Source organism: Colobus angolensis, unplaced genomic scaffold (assembly GCF_000951035.1).
Source record: "Colobus angolensis palliatus isolate OR3802 unplaced genomic scaffold, Cang.pa_1.0 Scaffold129, whole genome shotgun sequence".
Taxonomy (NCBI): Eukaryota; Metazoa; Chordata; class Mammalia; order Primates; family Cercopithecidae; genus Colobus; species Colobus angolensis.
Genome location: NW_012114141.1, coordinates 6,498,579 through 6,525,369, shown reverse-complemented (window position 1 = coordinate 6,525,369; position 26,791 = coordinate 6,498,579). Strand labels below are relative to the sequence as shown.

At 37.5% G+C, this 26,791-nt stretch overlaps 1 protein-coding gene across 1 annotated transcript in view; it reads right to left on the bottom strand.

The window, feature by feature from the left end:
- The window catches only part of KCNH8 (potassium channel, voltage gated eag related subfamily H, member 8), a 373,663-nt gene that overhangs the window by 7,257 nt on the left and 339,615 nt on the right, over window positions 1–26,791 (bottom strand). Inside the window, exons 12-15 of the mRNA XM_011933727.1 lie at window positions 18,034–18,072; window positions 13,155–13,510; window positions 11,053–11,159; window positions 8,435–8,511 (exon numbers count right to left, since the gene is read on the bottom strand). Coding sequence (XP_011789117.1) covers window positions 8,435–8,511; window positions 11,053–11,159; window positions 13,155–13,510; window positions 18,034–18,072 — 579 coding nt within the window. The remainder of the gene's footprint in view (window positions 1–8,434; window positions 8,512–11,052; window positions 11,160–13,154; window positions 13,511–18,033; window positions 18,073–26,791) is intronic.

The following is a 26,791-nucleotide window of genomic DNA, read 5'->3' as shown; positions in this document are numbered from 1 at the left end:
TCTTCCATGGATAAGAATCCATCAGCCTGGAATTTAAAACTGTTGGCCAAACCAGTTTACCATCACCATCTGCATAGCCAATTGTTCACATCCAAGATTCCTCTACCCCTTCCAAAATCCCAACTGTTAAAAAAAAGAAGTGATGAAAACACCATCTGTGCTTCCAAGTGGTACAGTTTTGTATCCAAAACTTTGAAGCACCTAAAGATTCCTCCCTTGTCTGTTCTCCCAGCTTCATGCATTAACCACACAAATCATTAGACGTTTTGCAGGCAATGCATTTGCTCTTGTTAAACAACATCTCCTGCCATGAATAAAAACCTATGTGACAACTGACTTGCCAACTGGCCATGATAATCCACCCACTGATCCTTCCATACCCCTAAGAAGGGAATCACTGACTACCACAGCTTTTCTATTTCTGTTGTATCCAGGTTTCCTCAGAACTTCTGTTGGTATGGAGATAGTCATTGTTGCCCTGCATTTCCAGAGTATCTGGTTTACTCCTCTCATATTTAATCAGTTTTATTGGTGTAATACTACTCTGGGTCATAGTTCCATAAGGGCCCTGTTGTGAGGATTAAATAATATAATAGATATAAAACTTTAGTCCCCATATGACTGGTATCATGTCAGAATTCCAGGTGGCTCAATTTGATAGTGGATTTGTGACACAGGCACTAAGCTTGGTAGAGAACTTCTGCAAGGAGGGGGGCGAATCCTAATCCAGAAAGTATTTAGCTTAAAGAAAATAGAAACTACAGTTATCTCTGTAACTCTTCTTCTGCCTTAGCATGGAGAGATAAGCCATTCCTGGTAACAATTTTCCATAATTAATATCAGAAGAAAAAGCCTCGAATTTTTAGTATTGCATTGCATGGATCTTTGCAGTAGCAAGTAGAAACAGCAATAATTGATGCCATTGGAAAATGTAGATTAAGGTCCTGTATTTCAAGTACAAAGTCTGAGCAACTGCATTCAGATGGATTAAAAATTATCTATAAAGGATGTGTGAGCCAAAATGTAAGGATGTACAGCCTGGTTTTGATCAGAATTGAATAAGGACCAATGTGGAGCTGGGGGGCAGGTAGGGCAGCTACTACATATATTTATTGCTCTTTACAGAAGTTGAGCTCCTGTGAAAATCCTGCCACATAATAGAACTCTACAAATCTTTGTTGATTCATGAATAATTCAATGAATAGTGAATTTCATGGTGAATTTCTTATGACTTTTTGTTATTTTCAATTGAACTTCAGTAACTCACTTTCATCAGTTGCCCCTAAATATCACTGAAAGATAAAGAAGTGTCAGTATACCTCTAGCAGGTAAGAATGTTTCATATAAGATCCGTGTCTCATGGAAGTCCCCACCACTTCAAAATAGGAGCTTTCAAAACATCATGTTATTAAACGGCTTAAATAATCTATCTGCAGTACTGGTGACCTATATGCATTGTCAGTGTCCACAGTTAGAGTGTGTGTTTTTTGGTGTAAACACAGATTTACTGCTCTGGTGTGTCGTTAGATTGTGCCTTTTGGGAATAAAAGTATGAGTTACTAATGTGGACCAGAGAAAAAGTGTCTTTGACAATACCTTTCATTTCACATAAAATGACATATAAAATCATATAAAATAGCTTTACTTCATTTTACATATGTTTTATATTTCTCCATCTTGGCTATTGGTGTGACATAATTACCGGGCTTTAAGTACAACTGGAACTTCCATTGATAGGCAGAGAAAAAAATGTGATTTCCATTTTTGTGCATTCAGTGAGCAGATGGGGTATGCATCTGTTGACATAGTCTTCTTAGCTTGAAGCGTTCTTGACCTGTCACTCAATTTTTGCCAAACATGTACACATTTGCCTACTAGACACAATTCTCCTAAGGGGTACTAATTATACCAGTCATTCTCTGCCCCACTACAAATACATATACATTTTTACAAGCTATGATTAGGAGAAAGTAAATGGTTTTTCATTTAATCCTTTGTTATGTTGCATATTTATCATGGGATTTAGACATGTTCAAACAAACTCCATAAGCAGGCAAAACAAAAAAGACGATTGGCATAATTTCATTCTTGTGTCTTTTGCTTTACAAAGCATTCAAAACAAGTGATAGTCTTTTTATCTGTCAGCTAAAATAATAATCACACTCAACATGTGCATACATTTCATCCAAATGATGGCCTCAATCCCATTACTAATAAAAGTTGTAAATCTTTGTCTACAGCTGGAGAGACTAGAATGTTGGAAGGTGAAGTGGCTTGTTCTAGGTCACACAGGACTACTAACCAGGGTTTCACTTCTGCAGGTGCAGCCGATGTCTCTTAAATTATAATTAGGGAAGAATTACAAGTCCAACATTACCAATACAAAATGACCAATTATAGTCCTGAAAGTGATTCAATGGCTTAGTTGAGTTTCTGCAAGCTCAGGCCTTTGGACATTACTTCAGCTGTACCATGGTAATCTATTATTTATCAACCCTTTGACTGCTTTTGTCATCTGTTTTCCTGGTTTCTGTGGCAAAGTTTGATTAGTGTTCAAATTGCTCTCTGGCTAAGGGATCTTTACTGCTATCAGTAAACACCAAATGAAAGTTTATCTGCTCTCAGAATACTGGTTGTATAGAACAGTGCTTGTCAAACTTTAATGTGTATAGGAATCATCTGGGGATTTAGACAAAGGGTATACTCGATGCAGTAGGTCTTGGGCACGGCCTGAGAGTCTGCATTTCTAATAAGCTCAAGTTGATGCCAATGCTGCTAGTTCATGCTCTACAGACAGATCCTTAGCCCCAATATATTTAGAAATTTCTTTTTTATTCTGATTTTTTAAATTGACAAAAATCATATATATATATATTTATGTTACATAACTTGATGTTTTGATATGTGTATACCTTGTGGAATGACTAAGTTAAGCTTATTAACATATCTATTACCTCACATCCTTACCACTTTTTCTGTGGTGAGAACATTCAAGATCTACTCTTTTAGCAATTTTCAGACATACAATACATTGTTATTAACTGTAGTCACTATGTCACTGCAAAACAAAAGAGCACAGCTTCTGACAAGTGACCTTTTCCACCAAGCCTTCTCTGACTCATAATTCTGTAAGTGCTCTCTACTCTGGCCCCTTCTGACCTAGGAGTTGTGGTGACCTTCCGTTGTTATTATCAAGAGGGGTGGTTCTACCCCTTGTGGTTTCCCTATACTCTACTAACTTCTTTGTAAATAACTTTTTAATTCAGCATTGCTAAAATTGCCCATTTGGAATGTGGCATTGGTTTTTACTTGGGCCCTTACTGATATATCCATCTTCTATTCAAAGATGAGAAGAGTCCCATCTATAAGCAATCACAGGCAAAGAGGAAGAAAACAACCAGTCTCCAAAAGTTACATGCATTTTAAATCCACACCTCACAGGAGAAGTTTTCTGAATGGCATACATATTTTTTTTTTCTTTTGAGAGATCCACATTGTTATTTAGAATTTTTAAAAAGCAGTAAAATCCTCATGAGAGTTACAAATCTGCCTATTTATATAGGCTTGAGAACTGGAAAATAACCAAAAAGAGTTCTACAAAGCATAAATTAGTTGGAAACATTCCAGGTTAAAAACCGATGTCCACAAAATGTAGTATTAACATCAATAACACGTATCTAAAAATTAAAAGAAAAACTGTTGGTTTTGCCAGGAGTTAAATGAATTTTGTCGTTCTAAGTCAAAAAGTGAATGTACAGTCTTTGTTTATATTTTGCTTTGAAAATTGATGAACAATAACTATATATGATCAGGATGAAGAAAAAAAAAGCCTATATAGACAAATCTTGGAATGACCTGACAATTCTGTCAGTGTGTTTCAGTTGACTCATTTGTCAATGAAAAGATATAATGGCAACGCTAATTCAGAGGACTAAGGAATCAACTTTACTATAATATATTACTCATGTAGGTTCCCTTATGTGAATTATTGATAATATTCTGTTTTTGTAGGCATTTAGTAAAGCAGTAAAGCAACTTTTAAATAAAAAACAGCCTCTCTTATTATTCCATCTCTTTGACTCAAGGAGATTTCATTAATCTATTAGCTTTGTCAAGTATAACCTAGAAAACAACTGAGATTCTTTGTTTGTTTTCCAGTGGAAGGTCTTTCATTGCTGGTATTTTTTTTACTTTGGTAATACATAATACATTTAATTGGGGGATATTTGGAATTGAATTTTGAGCAAAATTAAATGAGGGACAAAATTTTCCTATTAGCTTTTAGGTGCTATGGTAGATACTATGAAGGTTTGCCAGTATCCAGTTTTCTTTTCCTTTTTCTTTTTTTTTTTTGAGATGGAGTCTCACTCTGTCACCCAGCCTGGAGTGCAGTGGCTCTATCTCGGCTCACTGCAAGCTCCACCTCCCGGGTTCACGCCATTCTCCTGCCTCAGCCTCCCAAGTAGCTGGGATTACAGGCGCCGGCCACCTCGCCCGGCTAATTTTTTTTGTATTTTTAGTAGAGACGGGATTTCACCACGTTAGCCAGGAGGGTCTCGATCTCCTGACCTTTTGATCCGCCTGCCTCGGCCTCCCAAAGTGCTGGGATTACAGCCGTAAGCCACTGCGCCCGGCCCAGTATCCAGTTTTCTATTTCTTTTGGGATATACAAAAGCTTACACTTTCTTCTCCCACTGAAATTAACTGTGCCCATGGAATTAGTTCTGGTGAATAAAATACCGGCAGAAATGATGTGTTTATCCTTCAAACCAAACAATTATGCTCACACTTCAAATGGAAAATAGCCAATCAGTGACATTCCAGATGGTGCAGCCACTTCTACTGACCTGTGTTAGGCATTTTGCTTGAACGAGAAAAAAATTTTAATCACTTTGGAGTTTGTTACCTCAGTATAATTTATAACAGTGCTTATCTGATAATGGTGGGACTCTTCAAAATGTTAGAAACAGTAACTGGACTTTTCGAGGAGTTGAAAATGAGAAAATAAAGCTAAAAGATCTTGATGTTACAAAATTAAATTTGAAATCTAACTTTTAGGTCATAGCGATGATATAAAATAATTTTCTCTAAAGCCTTAGGACAATAGTGCATAGGGAAGGTAAACACCTTGTTGAAATCACAGAATAGGAATCTAAATATTTGTCTCTTTCCAAAGTGAATTCTCTTTCTTCCATAGTGTGTTTTATGCCTTATGCCTGCTGTGCCAGAGCACACAGTCTCCATTGGTAAGCTATGGCCTGTATCTTTCTGGGTCAGACAGATTTCAGAAATGAGAATGCACTCTAACCTTCACCTACAAACCTTTTCAGAAGTGGAGCATTTGACTTACACAGCCCAAGGCCCCTATCGTGACATTTTTGTAATTTTCAAAGAGTTTCCTTAGAGTCGCACTATTTCATACTATGCTGTAAAGCAATGGCAATGTGGTCAAAGTGTTCTAATATTAGCAGCTGCCCCACATCTTTTAAACTCTCCTAACTATTCTGTGAATGTGGGTAATTACCAATATTATTCCTTTTCAGACTTTTGTTCTGTATTTAGCTTGCAGATTATGATTATGAAATGTACACACTGCTGAACAGTTTCTTTATGTCGTAAATCTTTGAACAAATCTTAGAATAGAGATTCTGCAGTGCTCTGACACCTCACACAGTGCCCCACAGTCTGCCTGGCATGTGTCACATGTATTTTAGGTCGTCCTTTTGGTGGCAGAGTTTTTATCATGCAGTACATCCCACATTTATTATCAATTCTTCTCTTGCTTCCTATTAACCAAATAATAGCAAGAACAAAGAATAAAGCAATCAAATGATGACACATGTTAGTAATAGAAAATAGGCAAAATGGTAAAATCAGGTTTGGACTTTCAAAAAGTTTTTTTTTTCTATACAAACTATCATTTTACAGGAAAGATGAGGAAAAGAAAAATAGGTTAGAAGAGGGATAATTTTACAGTTTGAAGTCCATTTGTATTTTTTATTCTGCCTGTCTTAGTGGGTTTTAATGCACTATCCAAAGGGTCAAAACTGTGTATAAATTAAATTATGGGTGACGGATAAGGTTTTTTACTTAAGCTTCAACCGTGAATAAATCAGATATTTTCCTTTATGGAAAACCTAATTCTTTGGGAAAGAATAGTTGGACCTTGATATTTTATCTTGCCCTTTTTATTTAAATGTCTGACAAGATAAAAAGATGTATGTCATCTTGGAGGGCTAGGGGAGGGATAGCATCAGGATAAATACCTAATGTAGATGACAGGTGGATGGGGGCAGCAAACCACTATGGCACGTGTATACCTATGTAACAAACCTACATGTTATGCACATGTACCACAGAACTTAAAGTATGATTAAAAAAAAAAAAAAGAAAAGAAATCGTGAATACAGGATCATACTGGGAAGATATTTTGTTTTCCAAATGGTAATTTTTTTTTGTTGTTAACGGATCTACCCCTGATTCACATTGTCAAAGGAAAATAACAAACTGTGTGGATTTATAGCTCTAACTTGGAAAAATTATCTACATTCCTAAAGGTGAACATATAGACATTTTTTCTCAGAAGAATCACTAACTCTAATATTTGAAGTAAGATACAGATCAGTCAGTTCTTAAAATTATTAAATGCTTTTCTCAAATATGAGAGGAAAGAATTCAAATGATATTCATGGGTGGTTTTAGCTAAGAGCAGTATCTGAAGAGAAACTGTTTAATAGAAGGTTAACATCCAGTTCTCCAACAGGGAGTTGCATTAGTTTTGTTTTGGGTTTCAGTATTTTTTGTTTTGTTTTGTTTTTTGTTTTTAACAAGAGGTTATTTGGGTGATCCAGCACATGGCTGAGTCTTTTTGATTTAAGTATTTTCAAGCCAGTTAGTGGACCATCTAGTTTTCCTTTTCTGCTTTGTTAGTCTGCCCTTTGGCTCTCTTACTTCTTATTAGCAACAATCTCAGCTCCAGAAAGGGCACATGCAGAAGGAAGATGGCAGTAAAACATAAATCTCCATAAAGCTGAAGAAACACAGGTTTAAGAGAAACCTGCAGATTTTATGACAAGCTATTCAGTCCACCCTTATTACAGATAACGAAGTTGATTATATGAACTTCATTTTTCGTAAATCTCATCAATACCATCATGTGATTACATTTTCCCCAAGGTGTCATCAAATCACCTATTAATAAGACTTTACTCCTAGAAAAGGATTCTAGTGCACTGTCTGTCCCTGCCCACATGTCCTTGCCTGGGTCTACCCTGAAGGTCACCAAAGACAGGCACAGGTTTTGCTACATAGTCTCACGTGAGGAATTTTTTTCTTCAGGGCTGCCTGAAGAGCCTCAACTCCACTTTTCCTTGCTTCTTGGTTGAATAATTTTGAGTCGTCCTACATAGTCTCTCAGAGGCCTCCAGTGGGATTGAGCCCCAGTTGTTTACAAGTTTAACTATCTCACTAACACTTCTGTTTTGCTTTCCTTCCTTTTCTGTCTTACTTCTCTATTCTTTAATTATACTTCCTGTATCACCTTCCAAATAAACTATTTGCACCCATATCATCTCAGAACTTGTTTTATTTTATTTTTTAAGAGAGAGACCCCAATTAAGACGGTAATCAAGAAACTATCTTATTTTTATATTTATGTCTATAAAATTGCCAGAAAAGGCAGATTTATAGAAATAGAAAGTAGATAAGTAGTTGCCTAGGGCTGGACATAAGAATAGAGATTAACTGTAAAATGAGCATGAGAGATCTTATTGTGGGAATAAAATATATCCTAAAACTGATTTATACATGATGGATTCAATAAAGTTACTAAAACTCACTGGATTGTATTGGTGAAATGGACAAATTTTATGATATATAAATATACCTCAATAAAACTGTTAAAAATGAACAGATAGTAAGATTTAGAGAGGTAAAGGACCCAAGGTGACACAAGCAAATACAAGTCAGAGGAAAGGACAGAGTTCAGGCCATTTGACTACACTGAAAAACAGCATTCTTCTGTGAACTAGTGACCTTGCTTCAACTCATTAAAAATGGAAGGTCACGAAAAAGTTTAAAATGTACCAATTAAACCAAATATGCATATATCTATGATATTAATTATAATAATAATTTATTTACTGCCTACTTTATGCTAAACAATTTACCTAGATTATTTTATTTAATTTCACAAAGGGCCATAAGGCAGGTATTATTATTCTTCCCTTCTTACACATGGGGTAGTGGAGCTTGAGAGAAGGTACGTGACCTGTCAGAGGTCACACAGCTTACATGAGGCAGAGTAGGGATTCACCCATGGTGGTCTCACTCTGGAATGCATGCTTATAACTACCATATTACACTGCTTCTGTGAGTAACTAGGATCTATATCTCCTTGTACCATTTAAGCATGACCAAAGAAAGAGCTCCATACCTCACTGTTGAGTTTGTTTATCTGCTGCTTGGTCTCCTCTGCTTTGATGAAGAGAACAGCAGTTCCAATCTCTGGATCTGAAAAGTGACACATACACAGAATGAGTCCTTTAGGAATAAACCTCATATTTGAGGATTGAGGCAATTAGAATATGGAAGAAAGCCCACGCTATCACTTTTAATCTTTTCTGATGTTTGTGCACTGTACTGTCTCTTGGGGATCAAGCAAGTGTTTTTGTATTCCTCTGGATAGCACCAGATATACACATCATGGTGGTGATTGCACCTACAGTGACTGGATGTATCCACTGCAAATACCCCATTTCCTCGAGTACAGTCACCACCATGTTCCAAGATGGCATGTTTCCTTTTCTTTGACCATTGTTTAAAACTGTATCAGTCAGTGCTCAAGCCATAGAAAAGGGATATTATTTGTCTCCTCTCGTTCCATTCTAAACATTGATTCCTGTGCCCATGAGCACATTTGCCTCCCACATATATATGAGATACTAATATCCACTGCAGGTTGCCTTTCTCTTCCTGCATCATTCTAAAGGGTAATTTCTCCCAGCTTTTAGTTCTTCTTCTCCACTTTTTCTCTACTTTGCTCTTCCAAATATATTTATTTTTGTCAGGGACAAGAGTACAGGTGAGTCAGTGCCAGCTTGAGTGGAAAAGATTTGACAGATATAACCATCCTAATTCTGGTCAATTATGAGGAGAAAACTTGTTGGTAGGGGAAGAAAAGTAACTCAAACAGAGTAATAAGAAATTGTTTTGCAGATATATCTTGCAGAGATAATCCATTCATTCAACAAATGATTGAAGGTCATATACAATAGGCCAGCCCTCTTTTAGAGGAGATAGCAACCAATAAAGAAAATACAGTTGACGCTCATGGAGTTTAGAATCGAGCAGGAAAAATAAACATTTAAAAAGTAGGCCAGGCATGGTGGCTCATGCTTGTAATCCCAGCATTTTGTGAGGTTGAAACAGGAGGATTGCTTGGGCCCAGGAGTTCAAGACTAACCTGGGCAACACAGGGAGATCCCATCTCTACAAAAAAAGTAAAATAACTTACATAAAGTAATTATGCAATAGGTTTGAATTTCATACAAAGGGCAACATAAAGCCATATTAGGGTTTTAAGCATAAGAATAGAGTAATACAAATAAATTAGAATTAATAAAATTCACTTTGCATGGAAAACAGTGTGAGGTCAAAGAAAAGACTTTGGTAGTACTGCAAGCAAGAGATACATGTAGCTAGAGAAAGAGTGGTAGCAGTAATGATAGAAAGTCTTAGAGAGAACTAAGAGATATTTCGGAAGTTGCTTCTAGAAAGCTTGTTGCTTGAATGCATAAGCATAGGGGTAGGTGATAGGCTAAGGAAGAGGAAGAAGCTAAAAGAGTGGTAGGACTAGAAATATGTGAATGAAATGGTGAGTTTCTGTGCATTGTCTCTAGTTGAACCAAAAAGATAAATATCCAATTGAGGTGTCAACAGGCTTTCATTGCAAATATACCAGTTTGATGATAACTATGATTTCTTTGATCCTTCGTCCAAGCACAGTAATATCAACATATGTAAGTCAATTAAATCAGTAAATCAAGACTGTACCCCTTATCCTTTTGCATTCTTCTCACTTCACACCCCCAATCAAGGAATTTCACAAGTATCCTTTAGTTTCCCAAGATGAGTGCTGGAAAGAATGACTGATTCAGATGAAATGCTGGTATTCTACCAGAGAAACATCTCCAGAACTGTACATTCAAATGTCTTTCTTGGGCTTGGCTTTATTCATAAAGGGATTTGTTAATTACCAGGACATTCTAACACAAGAATTTTAGAACTTGGTGGGAAGGAAAGGGGAGGCTGGGTGAGAATTGCTGGCCTTGAATTAGGTAGTTTGCTGGTAATTGTTTTGGATTGTCTCTGCCTATTCAACACATGTTCACTATTCTCTTTTTATCAAACACAAGTGTGTCTGCTTTAGAGTTTGTCATTTTATTTGTCTTGTTGACAGAATCCCTCTCAGGAGCAACAAACTCAAGACTGAAAAGTAAAGACAGGGATTTGGGTTAGAGTTAGAGTACCCTCACATTAATTCACCATCACTGAAGGTTAGCACATCACATAGTTCTCCATCATTTCCAACATGCTTATATCTTTCTGAAGTTGATTTTCCTCTGGAAAACTGCAATATATAACCTCACACTGAACAAACTGCTTAAATATAACCAATGTTCCTTCAGTGCACAATCAACATGGCATTTCCTCTAGATAATGCTTTTGTGGATTAATCTAAATTTATAATAGTAAAACATGGTTATCCTCTGATGTATAGCAGAAATTTGAGTCTTCTGGCATACCAATTACCTTGGCTGCTAAAGGGCAGCTCATCCAATCTGGACAGAGAAATGATCACAAAAGACATTTTAACTTGGAAATGGCATAAACTCATGTCAAATTATTCAATGGTATTGGTAAGGGTCTATGACAGGGAGAATATTCTAAGGACAGGAAAGCAAAAAAAAAAAAAAGAAAAAAGTCCATAGCAAACATTACAAGTTAATAAGTAATACTGTACCTTAGGAAAAGACTAAATATAGATCTTACCTCCAAGAGGAGGAGAAATTCTGGGCTCTGATCTGATTCGTTCAGAGCCAAAATCAAAAGTCTGACTTTCTTCACTGCTGTTTCCATCTTCAATTCCATCAACAATCCTACTTAAAATAAAGGAAATTGACTGGTTATGGATTCATATTCATGGATTACAGTATTTTTAAAAGAGTTAAAAGATATTATGTTAAATTTCTAAATTTTAGATACTCTAGAACTGAACTATTCGATATAGTAACCATTAGCCTTATGTTGCTATTGAGTACCTGAAATGTGGTTTGTGCAAATTGAGATGTGCTGTAACAATAAAATACACACTGGATTTTGAAGAATGTGTTGAAAAAATGTAAATTGTTTCACTGAGTATTTTTATATTATTCAAATTTAAAATAATATTTGGAACATATTCAGTCAAATAAAATATATTATTAAAATTAATTTCACTTTTATCACGCTTAAAAATGCAGCTGTTAGAAAATTTAAAATTATATATGTAGCTCACAATTTTATATCACATTATGTTTTTTATCACACACTGATGTTGTAGACAGAGGTTCTTTTACTTATTCTCAGATTCAAAACTTTAAGGTATGGTACAAAAGTCCTCTTACCTAAATTCATGTTAAATCACGACTCTCCAAGTTTTAACCCTTAGCATCACAGAAAATAAATATCATTACACCTCTACTCTAGACTTACAGAAAATTCTAAATGTAAGAGTTAAAGAATTATATTTAAATCAGTATTCAGTCTTCTTTTCATGTATCTAATCCACTCATTATTTTAAAAAAATACAAGTCGATTGTAGAAAATTTAAACATAAAGGTAACAAAAAAACAGAAAATAAAAATCACCTGTAATCTACTACTACAGTCAATATTTTGATGTATGTTCTCAAAATATTATTTTCTCTCTAAAGGAACATATATTTGTTTCATAAATGTAAGATCATATTGTATATAAACCTTCCTTTCTCAGCTCTGATAGTCTCTTCCTATTTATAATTTATTATGTTTAATTTTAGTATAAACTTAGAAGGAGAGTTAAACAATATTTTCAAATTACCACCTCCAACTGAATTCTTGAAAATTTATCATCCGCCTACTTTTCACTAAACCTATTTCGTTTATCTTTTCCTTAATATTTTATATCAATGAATAAGAATGTTGTTCAAATAAATAATAAAACTATAGTATTTGAGAAAGATCACTTGCTTTATAAGCAGGAAAACAAACTTTTAATCCACCTTTCAGTACTTAATATCTCTGAGATGTTGGATAAAGTATTTACCCTTTGAGTTTCACTTCTTACAACTTTATAATAGAGATAACACAAACTATAGGGTTCTGAGAAGATTAAATGCACCTGTGAATGTGAAATTACCTAGCAAAGTACATGAAACATAAAAAGTAATACATATTTTGTTCATGCTTTTATTTATTATTCAGCTGTTATGTGATTTTGATGATGGCTGTTGCTTTTCTACACCATGGCCTACCCCTGAACATCTTCGGAATCAGGATTTTTCATGCTTTCAATCACCTTTAGTGGATTCTAAAATGATTTTTAAGAAATTAAAAATAGAACCATGCTATGTTACTTCTTGAAGAGACCAGAAATAAAACTAAGTTTTAGCCATCCTTGATAATAAGGCAAGAACAGTATGAAAAATAAAAATCTGCATTTCATTTTCTTCCTAATTTCAACTCGTTGCTTATGAAACTTTTGGTAAGATCGAGCACTGAGGGGTTAACATTGATGGAGTTTGTTCCATTTCTTTTATATTCATTATAAATCATAAAATCACAATGTAGGAATATACATTTAACATAATAGGTAGTGCAAAATGAATAAAAGGAGTAAAGAAGGATTTCTGAACATTTAGTATTTTGAGAACATGACTAAAGCTATTTTGCCCATCCTGCATGCACACACACTTGCACATATACTCAGAAAACTGCCCACAAAACTCAGAAAAGCTGAGGATTCCAGGATAGGAATCTGTGGAGTAGAAAGGCTCAGAAGGCTGAAGGCAGGTACTACTCTGTGTAAAAGGCAGCCACGATCATGTGAGAAAGTTATATGATATGAACTCTTACCTTGGACTGAGGTCTGGGGGTCCAGCATTATTCAAAGTTGAAAGTTGCAATTTCAAGTTCTTCTCTTTCCTTTTATTATGGTTGGGGGGGTCAATTTCCTGCTTGGTTTTGGGGGAATTTGACCTGGAGACTCTGATAGGTGAGTGAAAGGGCACCGTTCCCGAGGCCAGTTGCTTTAAGCTTAAGCCCAGGTAGGTTTTACTGCTTCCAACCTTCTTGTTGCGTGAAGAAGATCCCCTTGTGCAGATGGGAGAGAGAGAGGCTGTCTCCTCTTCCTCCTCCTCCTCCTCCTCTTCCTCATCTTCCACAATGGATGGGAGTCGCTTGTTGATGCTGCCGTTTCCCTTGGGCTCTGACTAAATTAGTGGATAATATGAATTAGTACAGACTACAAAGATCGCAGAAAAGGTATCTCATTAATGCTGGAGTTCTCATTTGAACAAAGTCAAATCTCTTAGAGACTTACTTTTCATTAAAAACTGAAGTCTTTGCAGATTTTGTTATTATTTTATCAGGTGCTAAAGGTCTTCCCACTTCTGCTCTTCTCCAGGTTTACCCTCTATGCTTTCTTGATTTTAGCCCCTGATTTTAACCCTCCTCTTGGTCTTTTAAAGTGTCTTCATGGGGAGCCACGTGAAAGGTGCATTATACCAGGTTTGCAACTAGATTTTAATTCAGCCTGTCATTTGTAATAGTAGATGATGGCATACTCTTAGAAATAAAGACATTTTCCATTTTAATGGAGGGTCTTAGGCCTTGTTATTTAAAATTACAGGATCTTTATTGGAACTTTACATGGAGATTAACCAGCAAAATTCCATTATTCTTGAGAATAAAAAAAGCTTTCCTATTTTGGATCACATGAATGGAAGAAGATCAGAAGTATTCTCAGCTACTCTGCTTCCTGCTCTCCTTGTTCTTTCCAGTCACTAGCAAGAAAAGAAGCAAACCACCTGGTCTGCTTCCTTTGAAGAGCCTTGGAAAAGGAAGGAAAAATAGTCTTGCCAAAACCCATCCTGTAACTACTGGACTCTTGACTGGGATCATTCAACTTTGTAGACTAAGAAGAGGAAAGAAAGAATGTGGGAAAAGACAATTGAGGTGACGATGGAAGGGCCAGGGCAGTAAACACAGCAAAGGCTAACTAGTGGCCCTCAACAGAGGCACTGTAATAGTGTGTGCATTTTGCTTTGCCCCAGACATGGCTTCTCTGCTCTCTTTTCTGTGCCTCCGTCTTTTTTGAAAATTGGATTTCCTTATACCCGATCATCAATAATTTATAATAAAAATAAGGCAAAGAACTGAAAATCTCTAAGATTACTATTCAAACTCTGGGCTGTCATGGTTATTGACTTAAAGGAATAGTTGTTCTTTTGGTGTATAGGGATTTTGCTGTATATATTACAGGTATAATAACAGATCTAACATTGCAGTGACTTGTAGGCAATAGCCCATTCAGTGTAGGCCATCGATGCTGAGTGAAATGTATAGTTTACTCATGAAGTTCTTGTACTTTAATCTCATTAGCTCAAAATTTCTTGAAGAAATGGCATTCTTGGACTCATCTTTCCAAATACGTATGGTTATTTTAATTAATGATGAGGCCATACTTTTTGTTTGTTTGTTTTGCTGGGATAGTCATGATGTTACTCTTGTTTGTTTTTCACAGCATTTAAAACTCTGTGTTTTTAACAAAAATTGGGCCTACATGGAATTACAGGGGAACATTTGTACACTAGCATTGTTGGATAGAAAAATTAGTTTACCCAGCTAAAGACACAACAGGGCAAACTTAATCTAAGAAATGAGAAACAATGAGCGCATTCTCTAATTAGAATTCTGTTTACATTTGTGTTGGCAAGTTAATCATTCCTTTGTTTCAAGAAGCCTCTATTGGCTCTAATTGAATTCTCTGATGAATAACCTGTCAAGTATTTGTACTTCTACAAGTCTGTGGAAATTTCATACCTCCATTTTGTCATGGAGACTTGGTGTCTTGGACAAGTTGCTTAGATACTGACTCACAATCAGGACAGCAGACATTACTTATACCAATAATCAATTATCCCACCTGCCATCATTGCAGGCAGGACCTAAGTTTATTATATTATTAAATATTCAGCCTCACATTAGCCTCCGTGCAGGAGTATCAATTACTTTCTTCAGGCCATCTATATAAAAACAGCTGCTTTCTGCATGTAGCTGGATTCACCTGTTATACACTGCCATAACGTTCAACCACAGAACTCTTCCTTCTCAACTGATGTATCTTTTCATTTTCTTCCTGGAAAATGCTTTCATGAAGGCACTAGGGTTTTTATATTCATAGTTAAACAAATGTAGAATTTGGCTCATGATACTTTGCTGGGACAGCCACTTCAAAGTTACAAATGACTAGATTCCATCAAACCTGTCCTGACTAAAGGGGAAACAGAACAAAGTCTAGTGGTTGAAATGCATGAACTTTCAGTTACACAGTCCTAAAAAAAAAAAAAAAAGTCCTGTGACTTACTAGCTGTAACCTCGGTCAAACAATATAATTATTAAATTATTGGTTTCTTCATGTGTAAATTAGGAATGGTGTGAGGAAAACACTAGATATTAGATAATGAAAATCAAGCACTTAGCAATGTGCAATGAGTTTAATAAATGCTTGCCTACACGATGCTGATGATCATAAAGAAAATGAAAACATTTATACTGTGGCAAGTGCTACAAAGGGTTCTGGTTACTTCCTTTTATGCAATATCCTCCCTTCTTTCTTAGATAACAGAACTCTCAGCAATACACCCTCCACAAAGATTACCTTTCTCAGGTTCCCTTGCCACTTGGTTTGGCCATGAGACTAAGTTATGAGATGGTAGCATATAAGTGAACAGGTTTTAAGAAATTTTTAGAAAGGCTCATAGAAACACTGTAACCTCTATCTTACTCTTGCACATTTCTTTTGTTTGTACTCTGGATTAAGTGAATGTATGTTCAGCAGCCCCCATGGAGAATGAGGAGATCTTGGAGAAGGAAACCATATTTTGAGAATGATGATGCAAAAATAATAAATAATACATCCTGGCACCTTATTGACACATGGGAGCTTTTATATTTTCCATTTCTGGACTTGTCTACAAGAGGGAAACAACACCTGTTATTCTGGTGGTTTTAACATTACAAATTAACTTCAGCCTAAATTATATAGGAGGATTTTGTTGTTGTTTAAAGTGTAGGATGTTGTAGCCTTGGGACAGATCTTCATTTTCAGAGTTCTGTGAAAGGCAGAGGAATTCAAATTGAAAAATACAAAAATGTCTCTTTTTCTCATAAGAAAGGGAATATAGAAAGGTCTGGGGTGAAAGCAGTGCAGTAGAAAGGAAAAGCTGTCTGATGAGAAGAGTTAAGACATAAAGACATTTATGGAACATAAAGGCCTTTTTGCTTGTTGCTGAGGAGGATTTTGTAGAAATGAGAGAGAAAAGACAACTAGTGCCAGGAGAAACTTGAATGAAAGCACTGAAATGCTTTAAGAGCTTCTGAGAAGTTTCCCAATGTAATATTAAAAGTGGGCCTGTAATCCTAGCACTTTAGGAGGTTGAGGCAGGCAGATCACTTGAGGTCAGCAGTTCAAAACCAAGTTGGCCAACACATTGAAACCCATTTCTACTAAAAAATACCAAAAAACAAAAACAAAAACAAAAACAAAAAAATTGTGGTGTGTGGTGGTGCATGCCTGTAATCCCAGCTACTTGGGAGGTGGAGGCAGGGGAATCACTTGAACCCAGGAGGCAGAGGTTGCAGTGAGCCGAGATCACGCCACTGCAATCTAGGAATGAGAGGGAAACTCATTCTATGATAAAGACACATGCATACATATGTTTATTGTGGCACTATCCACAAGAGCAAAGACTTGGAACCAATCCAAATGCTCATCAATGATAGATTGGATTAAGACAATGTGGCACATATATACCATGAAATACTATGCAGCCATAAATAAGGATGACTTTGCAGGGATAAGGATGAAGCTGGAAACTATCATTCTCAGCAAACTATCACAAGATCAGAAAACCAAACACCACATGTTCTCACTCATAAGTAGCAGTTGAACAATGAGAGCACATGGACACAGGGAGGGGAACATCACACACCGTTGCCTGTTGGGGGTGGGGGGCTAAGGGAGGGATGACATTAGGAGAAATACCTAATGTAGGTGATGGGTCGATGGGTGCAGCAAACCACCAGGGCACATGTATACCTATGTAACAAAACTGCATATTCTGCACATGTAACCCAGAACTTAGTATAATTAAAAAAAAAAAATTAACCCTATTTGACCCTTCTCCACCATCATCTTCAGTAAATTCTTAATGTCTTCATAATTCACTATGTAATTTGATCTATTTGCGTGCCTCTATGTCACAGGATTATTGGTAATAAAAGTCTAGCTAATAATCTTAACAAATCAGCTTTTTCACGAAACTTTGAGTTATTAAAAGTTGAAACTGTTTTAAAAGTTCATTGAATCATAAAACGGGGTTCCAGAATATCTCTCAACCATATTTTTAGCATTATTGACATTTACAGGAAAAAGTTGGACTACCAATTTTAAATGCAATGAAAGTACTTTTAAGATCAACACCTTAGGACTTTACATTTGGCATGTTTTGGTAACAAACTGCTTTATAACGATAACTATAAAATGCTTCCATAGAAATATGAGTTTCAATTCTCCTCTACACTCAAACTCAAGCAAGTCAGTTGCCACATCTCTCATTGGGAAGTCAAGTAGGGAAAGTAAAAAATAAATACATGAAATTCTGAAGAGAAAGATTTATTGGTAATCCTCCAGATTTTAGATAAATATTTTGCTCTTTAACAAAAGCCATACCTGTGAGACTGTAGATTTGTTTGATAATCTTGATATCACCTGAAAGAACAAACAGAAGTGTTAATCATTGTACGTCTTCTGGTGGTTTGGGGCTGGGTGAAATGCAGCAGGCAGAGGAAAGAGAAGTATGTACAGAGTTTGCAGGAGGGCGGGAGCACAGGAAGGGGTGTGGATCTACCTGTGCAGGCTAGATAAGAGAAAACACCTTCTACAATGTGCCAAAAACAACTGCCTCATCCTACCCTCTAGGACCACTACTGATCAGGTGTGTGTAATGAGAAAAGGAGCACCGAGTTGAATGTCTACCACAGGATGCCACATCTAGGAAATAATGACCACAATAGTGGGCTTATTGGCTGTATTTTCCACCTTGATGCTTCGTTCTCTTTCCTGTTTTTTTCTATAGCTCCCTATTTTTCTTTCTTGCTATTTTGCTAAATTTGCTTATCTTCCTTGATTTTTCTTTCCGTCTCTGTGGAAATAGAAATCTATGAAATCGTTTCTTACTTAATTTCATTACTTCTATTTATTGGCCTCTCTTTTTGCCTGAACGCTCATAGGCATGAGCTATCCATCCTGTTCCACTTGTTTTCCACTATCTCACTGTGGTAATCCTGTGGACTAGGTTTCAGTTTACTGAGAATCCTAATCCCCTAATTGAATCAAGTATTCCATTGATTACAAAAAAAGAAGAAAAACTCCTCCAAACAGTGTTGATGTACCATCAATTGTAAGACAGATTTAAATTTCAGAGATGCTAAAATTGGGGAAAAATATGTATATCTTACTCACTTAGGCTTGAATCTCAGGACACATTTTGTATAAAATCAAACTATGGCACTATAGAGGTGTATATTAAAAACATGCACCTTCCACGATGTACAAAGAAGCTCTGGAAATTATAACATGACCTGGAAACATGCTTCTGATATTATCTACATTGTTTTTGCTCAAATATATTATTTCATTTTAATGTGGTAATAGATGCTATTAATTAACATGATTTTATTCACATGAAAAAAATTTGTACTTGAAAATGATCTGCCTAGAAAGCCAGACATATTTGGTAATTCTGTCACCCTCCCCTCATTTTTTTCCCTAGATGATTAGGGAAATAGATCTGTTATATTTATACAAATGCCAGGATCATTATTGCTGTGCAAATATATGTTTCATCAGTGTTTAATTTTATGATAGCAGTCAACCAATTCTACATCTGCTTAGCTGCTTAAATATGCATTAATCAGATGCATTTTAGACATAAGTTTTGTGATAATTCCCTAACTAAATGGTGACAAATAAAACAGCTGAATAGTTAAAAATGTGAAAAATAAAACAAAATTATGGTGTTCTTGCTACTGTGGTAGACATGAAAACATGTTTGTAAAAAGCCTTTCATTTATAGCTTGGATTACAGAAGAACATCACAATGGGATTCAGGAAGCCTGAACACCTCCAATCACAGATACCCTTAGAGATATAAGAGAAACATGCTGGCCTTAGCAGCTTCCAGCTGTCTGGTTTACCACTAGATGAGTTCTGCCAAGTTGCTGAATCCCAGAGTCATTTTTCTATACTAGTGCTTTTCAAACATATTATGTGCACATGAATTACTTAGGGATATCCTTAAAATGCAGATTCTGACATGGGAGGTCTGAGGTGGGGCCTGAAATTCCTAATTTCTAGTTAGCTCCCAGGTAATACTGGTGCTGCTGGCCCTGGAGACACATTTTGAGTAGTAAGAGCTTATGACCAACATTACAGTTATTATCATCCTATTTCCTATCAGTTATTTATACATCATGTGATAAGAGCCCTTATAAGTGTTTCCCAGACATTATGCACATTAATTCCCACTTGATCCTGCAATATAGGTATTTTTAGTCTCTATTCTGCAGAAGAGGAAATAAAAGGACCAAATTAGAGTTAAGTGATTTGGTGATGGCTGCAAAGTAATAACTGACTAAGCAGAGAAATGAACACCAGATTAAGGTCAAATGCAATACTATTTTTAAGTGCTCGGCATGCAATATATTTTTCCTCCTCCTACCTTTTGATATCTTTGATTACCCAAGGTAACCTTATCTCATCTTTCACCAAATGTACTGATGGTCAAGAGTCAAGCAGAATAAGCCTAGTACCAAAATCTGGCATAGACACAATGAAAATAGAAAACTTTAGGCCAATATCCCTGATGAATATAGACATAAAAATCCTCAACAAAATGCCAGCAAACTGAATCCAGCAGCACATCAAAAAGTTCATACAGCATGATCAAGAAGGCTTTATTCCTGGGACTCAAGGCTGTTTTGACATACACAATTCAATAAATGTGATTCACTGCATAAACAGAATTAAAAGCAAAACCCGAATGATCATCTCAACAGATGCAAATAAAATCAACTTGCCTTCATGATAATAACCCAGATTAGTTGTCTGAGGAATATACCCGAAAATAGTGAGAGCCATCTCGGGCAGGTAGCAGCTCCGTGTTTTCCTGGGACGTTGCGCCCACAGAGGCAAGCCGCCATTTTTGCTGTCTTGCAGCCCTCGCCCCTGTTGCCTTCAGGCTTCCAGAGGGTGCGTGGTGACAAGGGACTGGTGCAGATCCCCATCACAATGCAGCTGCCCTGTGGAAAAAGCAGCCAGACCTTTTTCCACACAGGTCTCCGATCCTGTTTCTCCTTACGGGGCGGCCCACAACTACCCTGTCCCCACCTGAAGTTGTCAGTTGGAGGTGGCTCTGCAGTTCTCAGAGCAGGAACTCCCAGAGAAAACCCACAATCCCTCTGCTATTGCAGCTGCAGTGGTACCGCCCTAACCGCTCTGGAGCTGGGGAAGAAACAAAGGGCCTAGTCACTATGCTGGCACCTTCAGCACACCACACACCACAAGGAGAGGAATCCAGACCCTCTTCCCTGTGAGCCCAGGCCCCCCACTCTTCATGAGGCAGGGCCTCTGGCTCCGGACCACAGATCAGCCTCCTCATCACAGCAGAGCACACCCACTGGTACCGGCTCTGAGGTTCCCTGGTGAGGGCTCCCAGAGGCAATCAACAGCCCCTCTTATCATTGCCACAGCAGTGGTTCTGCTCCTGCTGCCCTTGGTATAGGGAAGAAACAATCTGAGGGCTTCACATGTGCTCTGAGTACACCACAGCCACCATACAGGGAGTACAAGCTCAGTCTCTTCTCCCTATAAGCTCTCGAACCTCCATTCTGCACCAAGCAGGGCCACCAGCTCAGGCCAGCAGTGCATTTGTCTCATCCCCTGACTGAACATTTCCAATGGCAGGGGCTCTGTGTTTCTCTGAGACAGAGGTCCCAGAGACAACTGAAGGCCCACTCCCATGGCCACTGCAGAGTGGTACTGCTCTTGCTGCCCTCGGACTGGGAAAGGCACAAAGATCCTGAGTGCTTTAACCACACTTCTAGGAAGCTGCAGTTGCCCTCAGGAGAAGAGGCCAGTCTGTCTACCCTGTGACTTACCCACTCTCCCTGCTTGTTATCAGGTAGGGCGCCCCCAGCTTGGGCCCCCAGTGCAGCCACCCCAACCTTGGCTGATTATAGTGATTGGTGGCAAATCTGCATTTCTCTGGAGTGGAGCCCCCAGAGACAAGAGAAAGGCCCTCTGTCACAGCCACTGCTAAGGTCCCTGGCCTTGCTGCCTCCAAGCTGAGGAGGCCACATAAAGCCTGAGCTCACCCCAGAGTTGCAGTGTGCAGCCCAGGAGAGTCAAACTGAGATCTGCAGCCAGCACTCAAGTGGGAGAGGAGCTCACACTGTCAGAGTGCTGAGAGGAAGCACAGCTTCAATCATGAGGAAATCCAGAGGAGCCACATGGCCAAGCAAGTGCCTACCTACTGGCCATTTCACTTAAGCACCACCTACTGGATCACAGCACAAACTTCAACACCAAAAATACTTTTGGTAATAGGCTCCTCTGTGAAACCAAAGACAAGAACTCAGCTAAAAATAAAGTCCCTGCACAAAGCCTCGGCCCTCTGAAAACATCCAGAAATGAAACCTACTGATTATACCCAAATTACACCACAGTTAGAGGAACACCAGCCCACACAGATGAGAAAGAACCAGCGTAAGAACTCTGGGAGCTCAAAAAGCCAGAGTGGCCTCTTTCCTCCAAACAACCACGCTAGTTCCCCAGCAAGGGTTCCTAACTGGGTTGAAATAGCTGAAATGCCAGAGATAGAATTCAGAATATGGATGGGAACATACACCATCGAGATTGAGGAGAAAGTCAGCACCCAATACAAAGAATCTAATGAGTACCATAAAATGATTCACGAACTGATGGATGAAATAGCCATTATAAAACAGAAGCAAAGAGCTGAAAAACACACTACAAGAATTTTACAATGCAACCTCAAGTATTAACAGCAGAATAAACCAAGCTGAGGAAAGAATCTCAGAGTTCGAAAACTGGCTCTCTTAAATAACTCAGTAAGACAGAAAATACATAAAAAAGAATAAAAAAGAATGAACAAAACCTCTGAGAAATATGAGGTCATGTAAAGAGACCAAAATCTATGAATCACTGGGTTCCTGAAAGAGCTAGGGAGAAAGCAAGCAACTTGGAAAACATATCTCAGAATATCATCCAGGCAAACCTTCCCATCCTCACCAGACAGGCCAACATTCAAATTCAGAAAAAGCAGAGAACTCCTGTGAGATACTACAAAGGAAGATAACCCCAAGAAAAATAGTCATCAGATTTTCCAAGGTCGAAATGTAAGAAAAAATGTTAAAGGCAGTTAGAGAGAAGGGATAGGTCAGCTACAATGGGAACCCCATGAGGCTAACAGCAGACTTTTCAGTAGCAACTCGACAAACCAGAAGAAACTGGGGGCCTGTATCAACATTCTCTTTTTTTAAAAAAGTTTATCTTAAGTTCAGGGGTACATGTGCACATTTATTATATAGGTAAATTTGTGTCACTGGGGTTTGATGTACAGATTATTTCATCGCCCATGTACTAAGCCTAGTACCTGTTACTCATATTTTCTGATCCTCTCTCTCCTCCAACCCTTCACCCTCTGGTAGGTCCCAGTGTCTGTTGCTCCCCTCTTGGTGTCCATGTGTTTTCGTCATCTAGTTCCCACTTACAAATGAGAAAATGTGGCATTTGGTTTTCTGTTCCTGCATTAGTTTGCTTAGGATAATGGCCGCCAGCTCCATCCATGTTCATTCAGAGAACATGATCTCGTTCTCTTTTATGGCGGTGTAGTATTCCATGGTATGTGTGTGTGTATGTATGTATGTGTATATATACATATATACACACTATATACACACATATACACACATATACACATATATAGACACACTATATATGTATATATATACACATACATATATATAATACATCTCATATTTTATTTTATCCAGTCTATCATCGATGGGCTTGTAGACTGATTCCGTATCTTTGCTATTGTGAATAGTGCTGCAATGAACATATGTGTGCATGTGTCTCTATGGTAGAACAATGTATATTCATTTGGGTATGTACCCAGTAATGTGATTGCTGAGTTGAATGGTAGTTGTGCTTTTAGCTCTTTGAGGAATCTGCACACTGCTTTTCACAACAGTTGAACTAATTTACACTCCCACCAATAGTGCATTCTTCCTTTTTCTCTGCAATCTTTCCAGCATCTGTTATTTTCTGACTTTTTAATAATAGATATCTAACTGGTGTGAGATGGTATCTCATGGTTTTGATTTGCATTTCTCTAATGATCAGTGATATTGAGTTTTTTTTCATATGACTGTTCGCCACTTGTATGCCTTTTTTTGAAAAGTGTCTGTTCATGGCCTTTACCCACTTTTTAGTGGAGTTGGTTTTTTTTTTTTTTTTGCTTGTAAATTTGTTTAAGTTCTTTATGGATGCTGAATATTAGACCTTTTTCAGATGCATGGTTTGCACAAATTTTCTACCACTCTGTAGGCTGTTTGTTGATAGTGTCTTTTGTTGTGCAGAAGCTCTTTACTTTAATAATTAGATCCCACTAGTTAATTTTTGCTTTTGTTGCAATTGCTTTCAGCATCTTTGTCATGAAATCTTTGCCTGGTCCTATGTTCAGAATGGTATTTGCCTGAGGTGTCTTCCAGGGTTTTTATAGTTGTGGGTTTTACATATAAGTCTTTAATCCATCTTGAGTTGACTTTTATATATGGTGAAAGAAAGGGGTCCAGTTTCAATCTTTTGCATATGGCTAGCCAGTTATCCCAGAACTATTTATTGAATAAGGAGTTCTTTCCCCATTGCTGGTTTTTGTCAGCTTTGTTGAAGATCAGATGGTTGTAGATGTGTGGCCTTATTTCTGGACTCTCAATTCTGTTCCATTGACCTATATGTCTGTTTTTGTACCAGTACCTCAGCATTCTTAAAGAAAATAATTTTCAACCAAGAATTTTATATCCAGTCAAACTAAGCTTCATAAGTGGAGGAGAAATAAGATCCTTTTCAGATAAGTAAACGCTGAGGGAATTCATGACCACCAGGCCTGCCTTACAAGAGGTCCTGAAAGGAGCACTAAATATGGAAAGAAAAACAAACAACAAACAAACATACCAGCCACTACAAAAACACGCTTAAGTACACAGACACTATAAAGCAACCATACAAACAAATCTATATTATAGCCAGCTAATAACATAAGAGGATGAAATCCACACATATAAATATCAACTTGGAATGTAGATGGGCTAAATGTTCCATTTAAAAGTAACAGAGTGTCAACATGGAGAAAGAAGCAATACCCCCTGGTATGCCATCTTCAAGAGATCCATCTCACATGCAATGACAATCACAGGCTCAAAATAAAGGGATAAAGAAAAATCTACCAAGCAAATGGAAAACAGAAAAAGGCAGTGGTTGCTATCATAATTTCAGACAAAACAGACTTTAAACCAACAAAGACCAAAAAAGATAGAATAGGACATAAATAAAGAGTCTAATTCAACAAGAAGACCTAACTATCCTAAATATATATATACCCTCAAGAGAGGAGCACCCAATTCATAAAGAAAGTTCTTAGAGATCTACACAGAGACTTTGATTCCCACATAATAATAGTGGGAGACTTCAATATCCCACTGAGAGTATTAGACAGATTGTTCAGGCAAAAAATTAACAAAGATATTCAAGACCTGAATTCAACACTTGAATGAATGGACTTGTTAAGTGTCTACAAAACTCTCCACCCAAATATACAAAACAACAGAATATACATTCTTCTCATTGCCATGTGGCACATATTCTAAAATCAATCATAAAATTAGACATAAAATAATCCTCAGTAAATTCAAAGAAACTGAAATCATACCAGCTACACTCTTGGACCACAATGCATAAAAACAGAAATCATCATTAAAACAATCTCTCAAAACCATTCAATTACATGGAAATTAAACAACCTGCTCCTGAATGAGTCTTAGGTAAATAAGCTAAGGCAGAAATCTAAAAGTCATTTGAAACTAATGAGAACAAAGACACAACATACCAGACTCTTTGGGACACAGCTAAGGCAGTGTTAAGAGGAAGTTTATAGCACTAAACAACCACATCAAAAAGTTAAAAAGATCTCAGATTAACAACCTAACATCACAACTAGAGGAACTAAAGAAGCAAAAGCAAACCAACCCCAAATATACCAGGAGATAAGAAATAACCAAAATAAGAGCTAAACTGAAGGAAATTAAGACATGAAAAATCATACAAAAGATCAATGAATCCAATAGTTGGTTTTTAAAAAAATTAATAAGACAGACCATTAGCTAGACTAACAAAGGAAAGAAGAGAGAAAAGCCAAATAAACACAATTAGAAATAAAAAAGGGAATGTTACCACTGACCCTACAAGAATACAAAAAAAACCCTCAGAGACTACTACAAATACCTCTATGCACAGAAACTAGAAAATCCAGAAGAAACTGATAAATTCCTGGACACATACAACCTCCTAAAACTGAGCCAGGAGGAAATTAAATCCCTGAACAGACCAATAATGAGTTCCAAAATTGAATCAGTAATCAAAAGCCAACCAACCAAAAAAAGGTGCAAGACTAGACAGATTCACAACCAAACTATGCCAGATGTATAAAGAAGAGCTGATACCATTCTGACTGAAAGTGTTCCAAAAATTTGAGAAGGATAGACTCCTTCCTAACTCATTCTATGAGGCCAGCATCATCCTGATACCAAAACCTGGCAGAGACACAACAAAAAAAGAAAACTTCAGGTCAATATCCTTGATGAGGAGAGAGCAGAGCAAGATGGCTGAATAGGAACAGCTCCAGTCTCCAACTCCCAGTGCGAGCGACACAGAAGACCGGTGATATCTGCATTTTCAACTGAGGTACTGGGGTCATCTCACTAGGGAGTGCCGGACAATCGGTGCTGGTCAGCTGCTGCAGCCCGACCAGCGAGAGCTGAAGCAGGGTGAGGCATCGCCACACCTGGGAAGTGCAAGGGGGAAGGGAATCCCTTTTCCTAACCAGGGGAACTGAGACACACAACACCTGGAAAATTGGGTAACTCCCCCCCCAATACTGCGCTTTAAGAAAACAGGCACACCAGGAGAATATATCCCACACCTGGCCGGGAGGGTCCCACGCCCACGGAGCCTCCCTCATTGCTAACACAGCAGTCTGTGATCTAACTGCAAGGCAGCAGAGAGGCTGGGGGAGGGGTGCCCGCCATTGGTGAGGCTTAAGTAGGTAAACAAAGCCACTGGGAAGCTC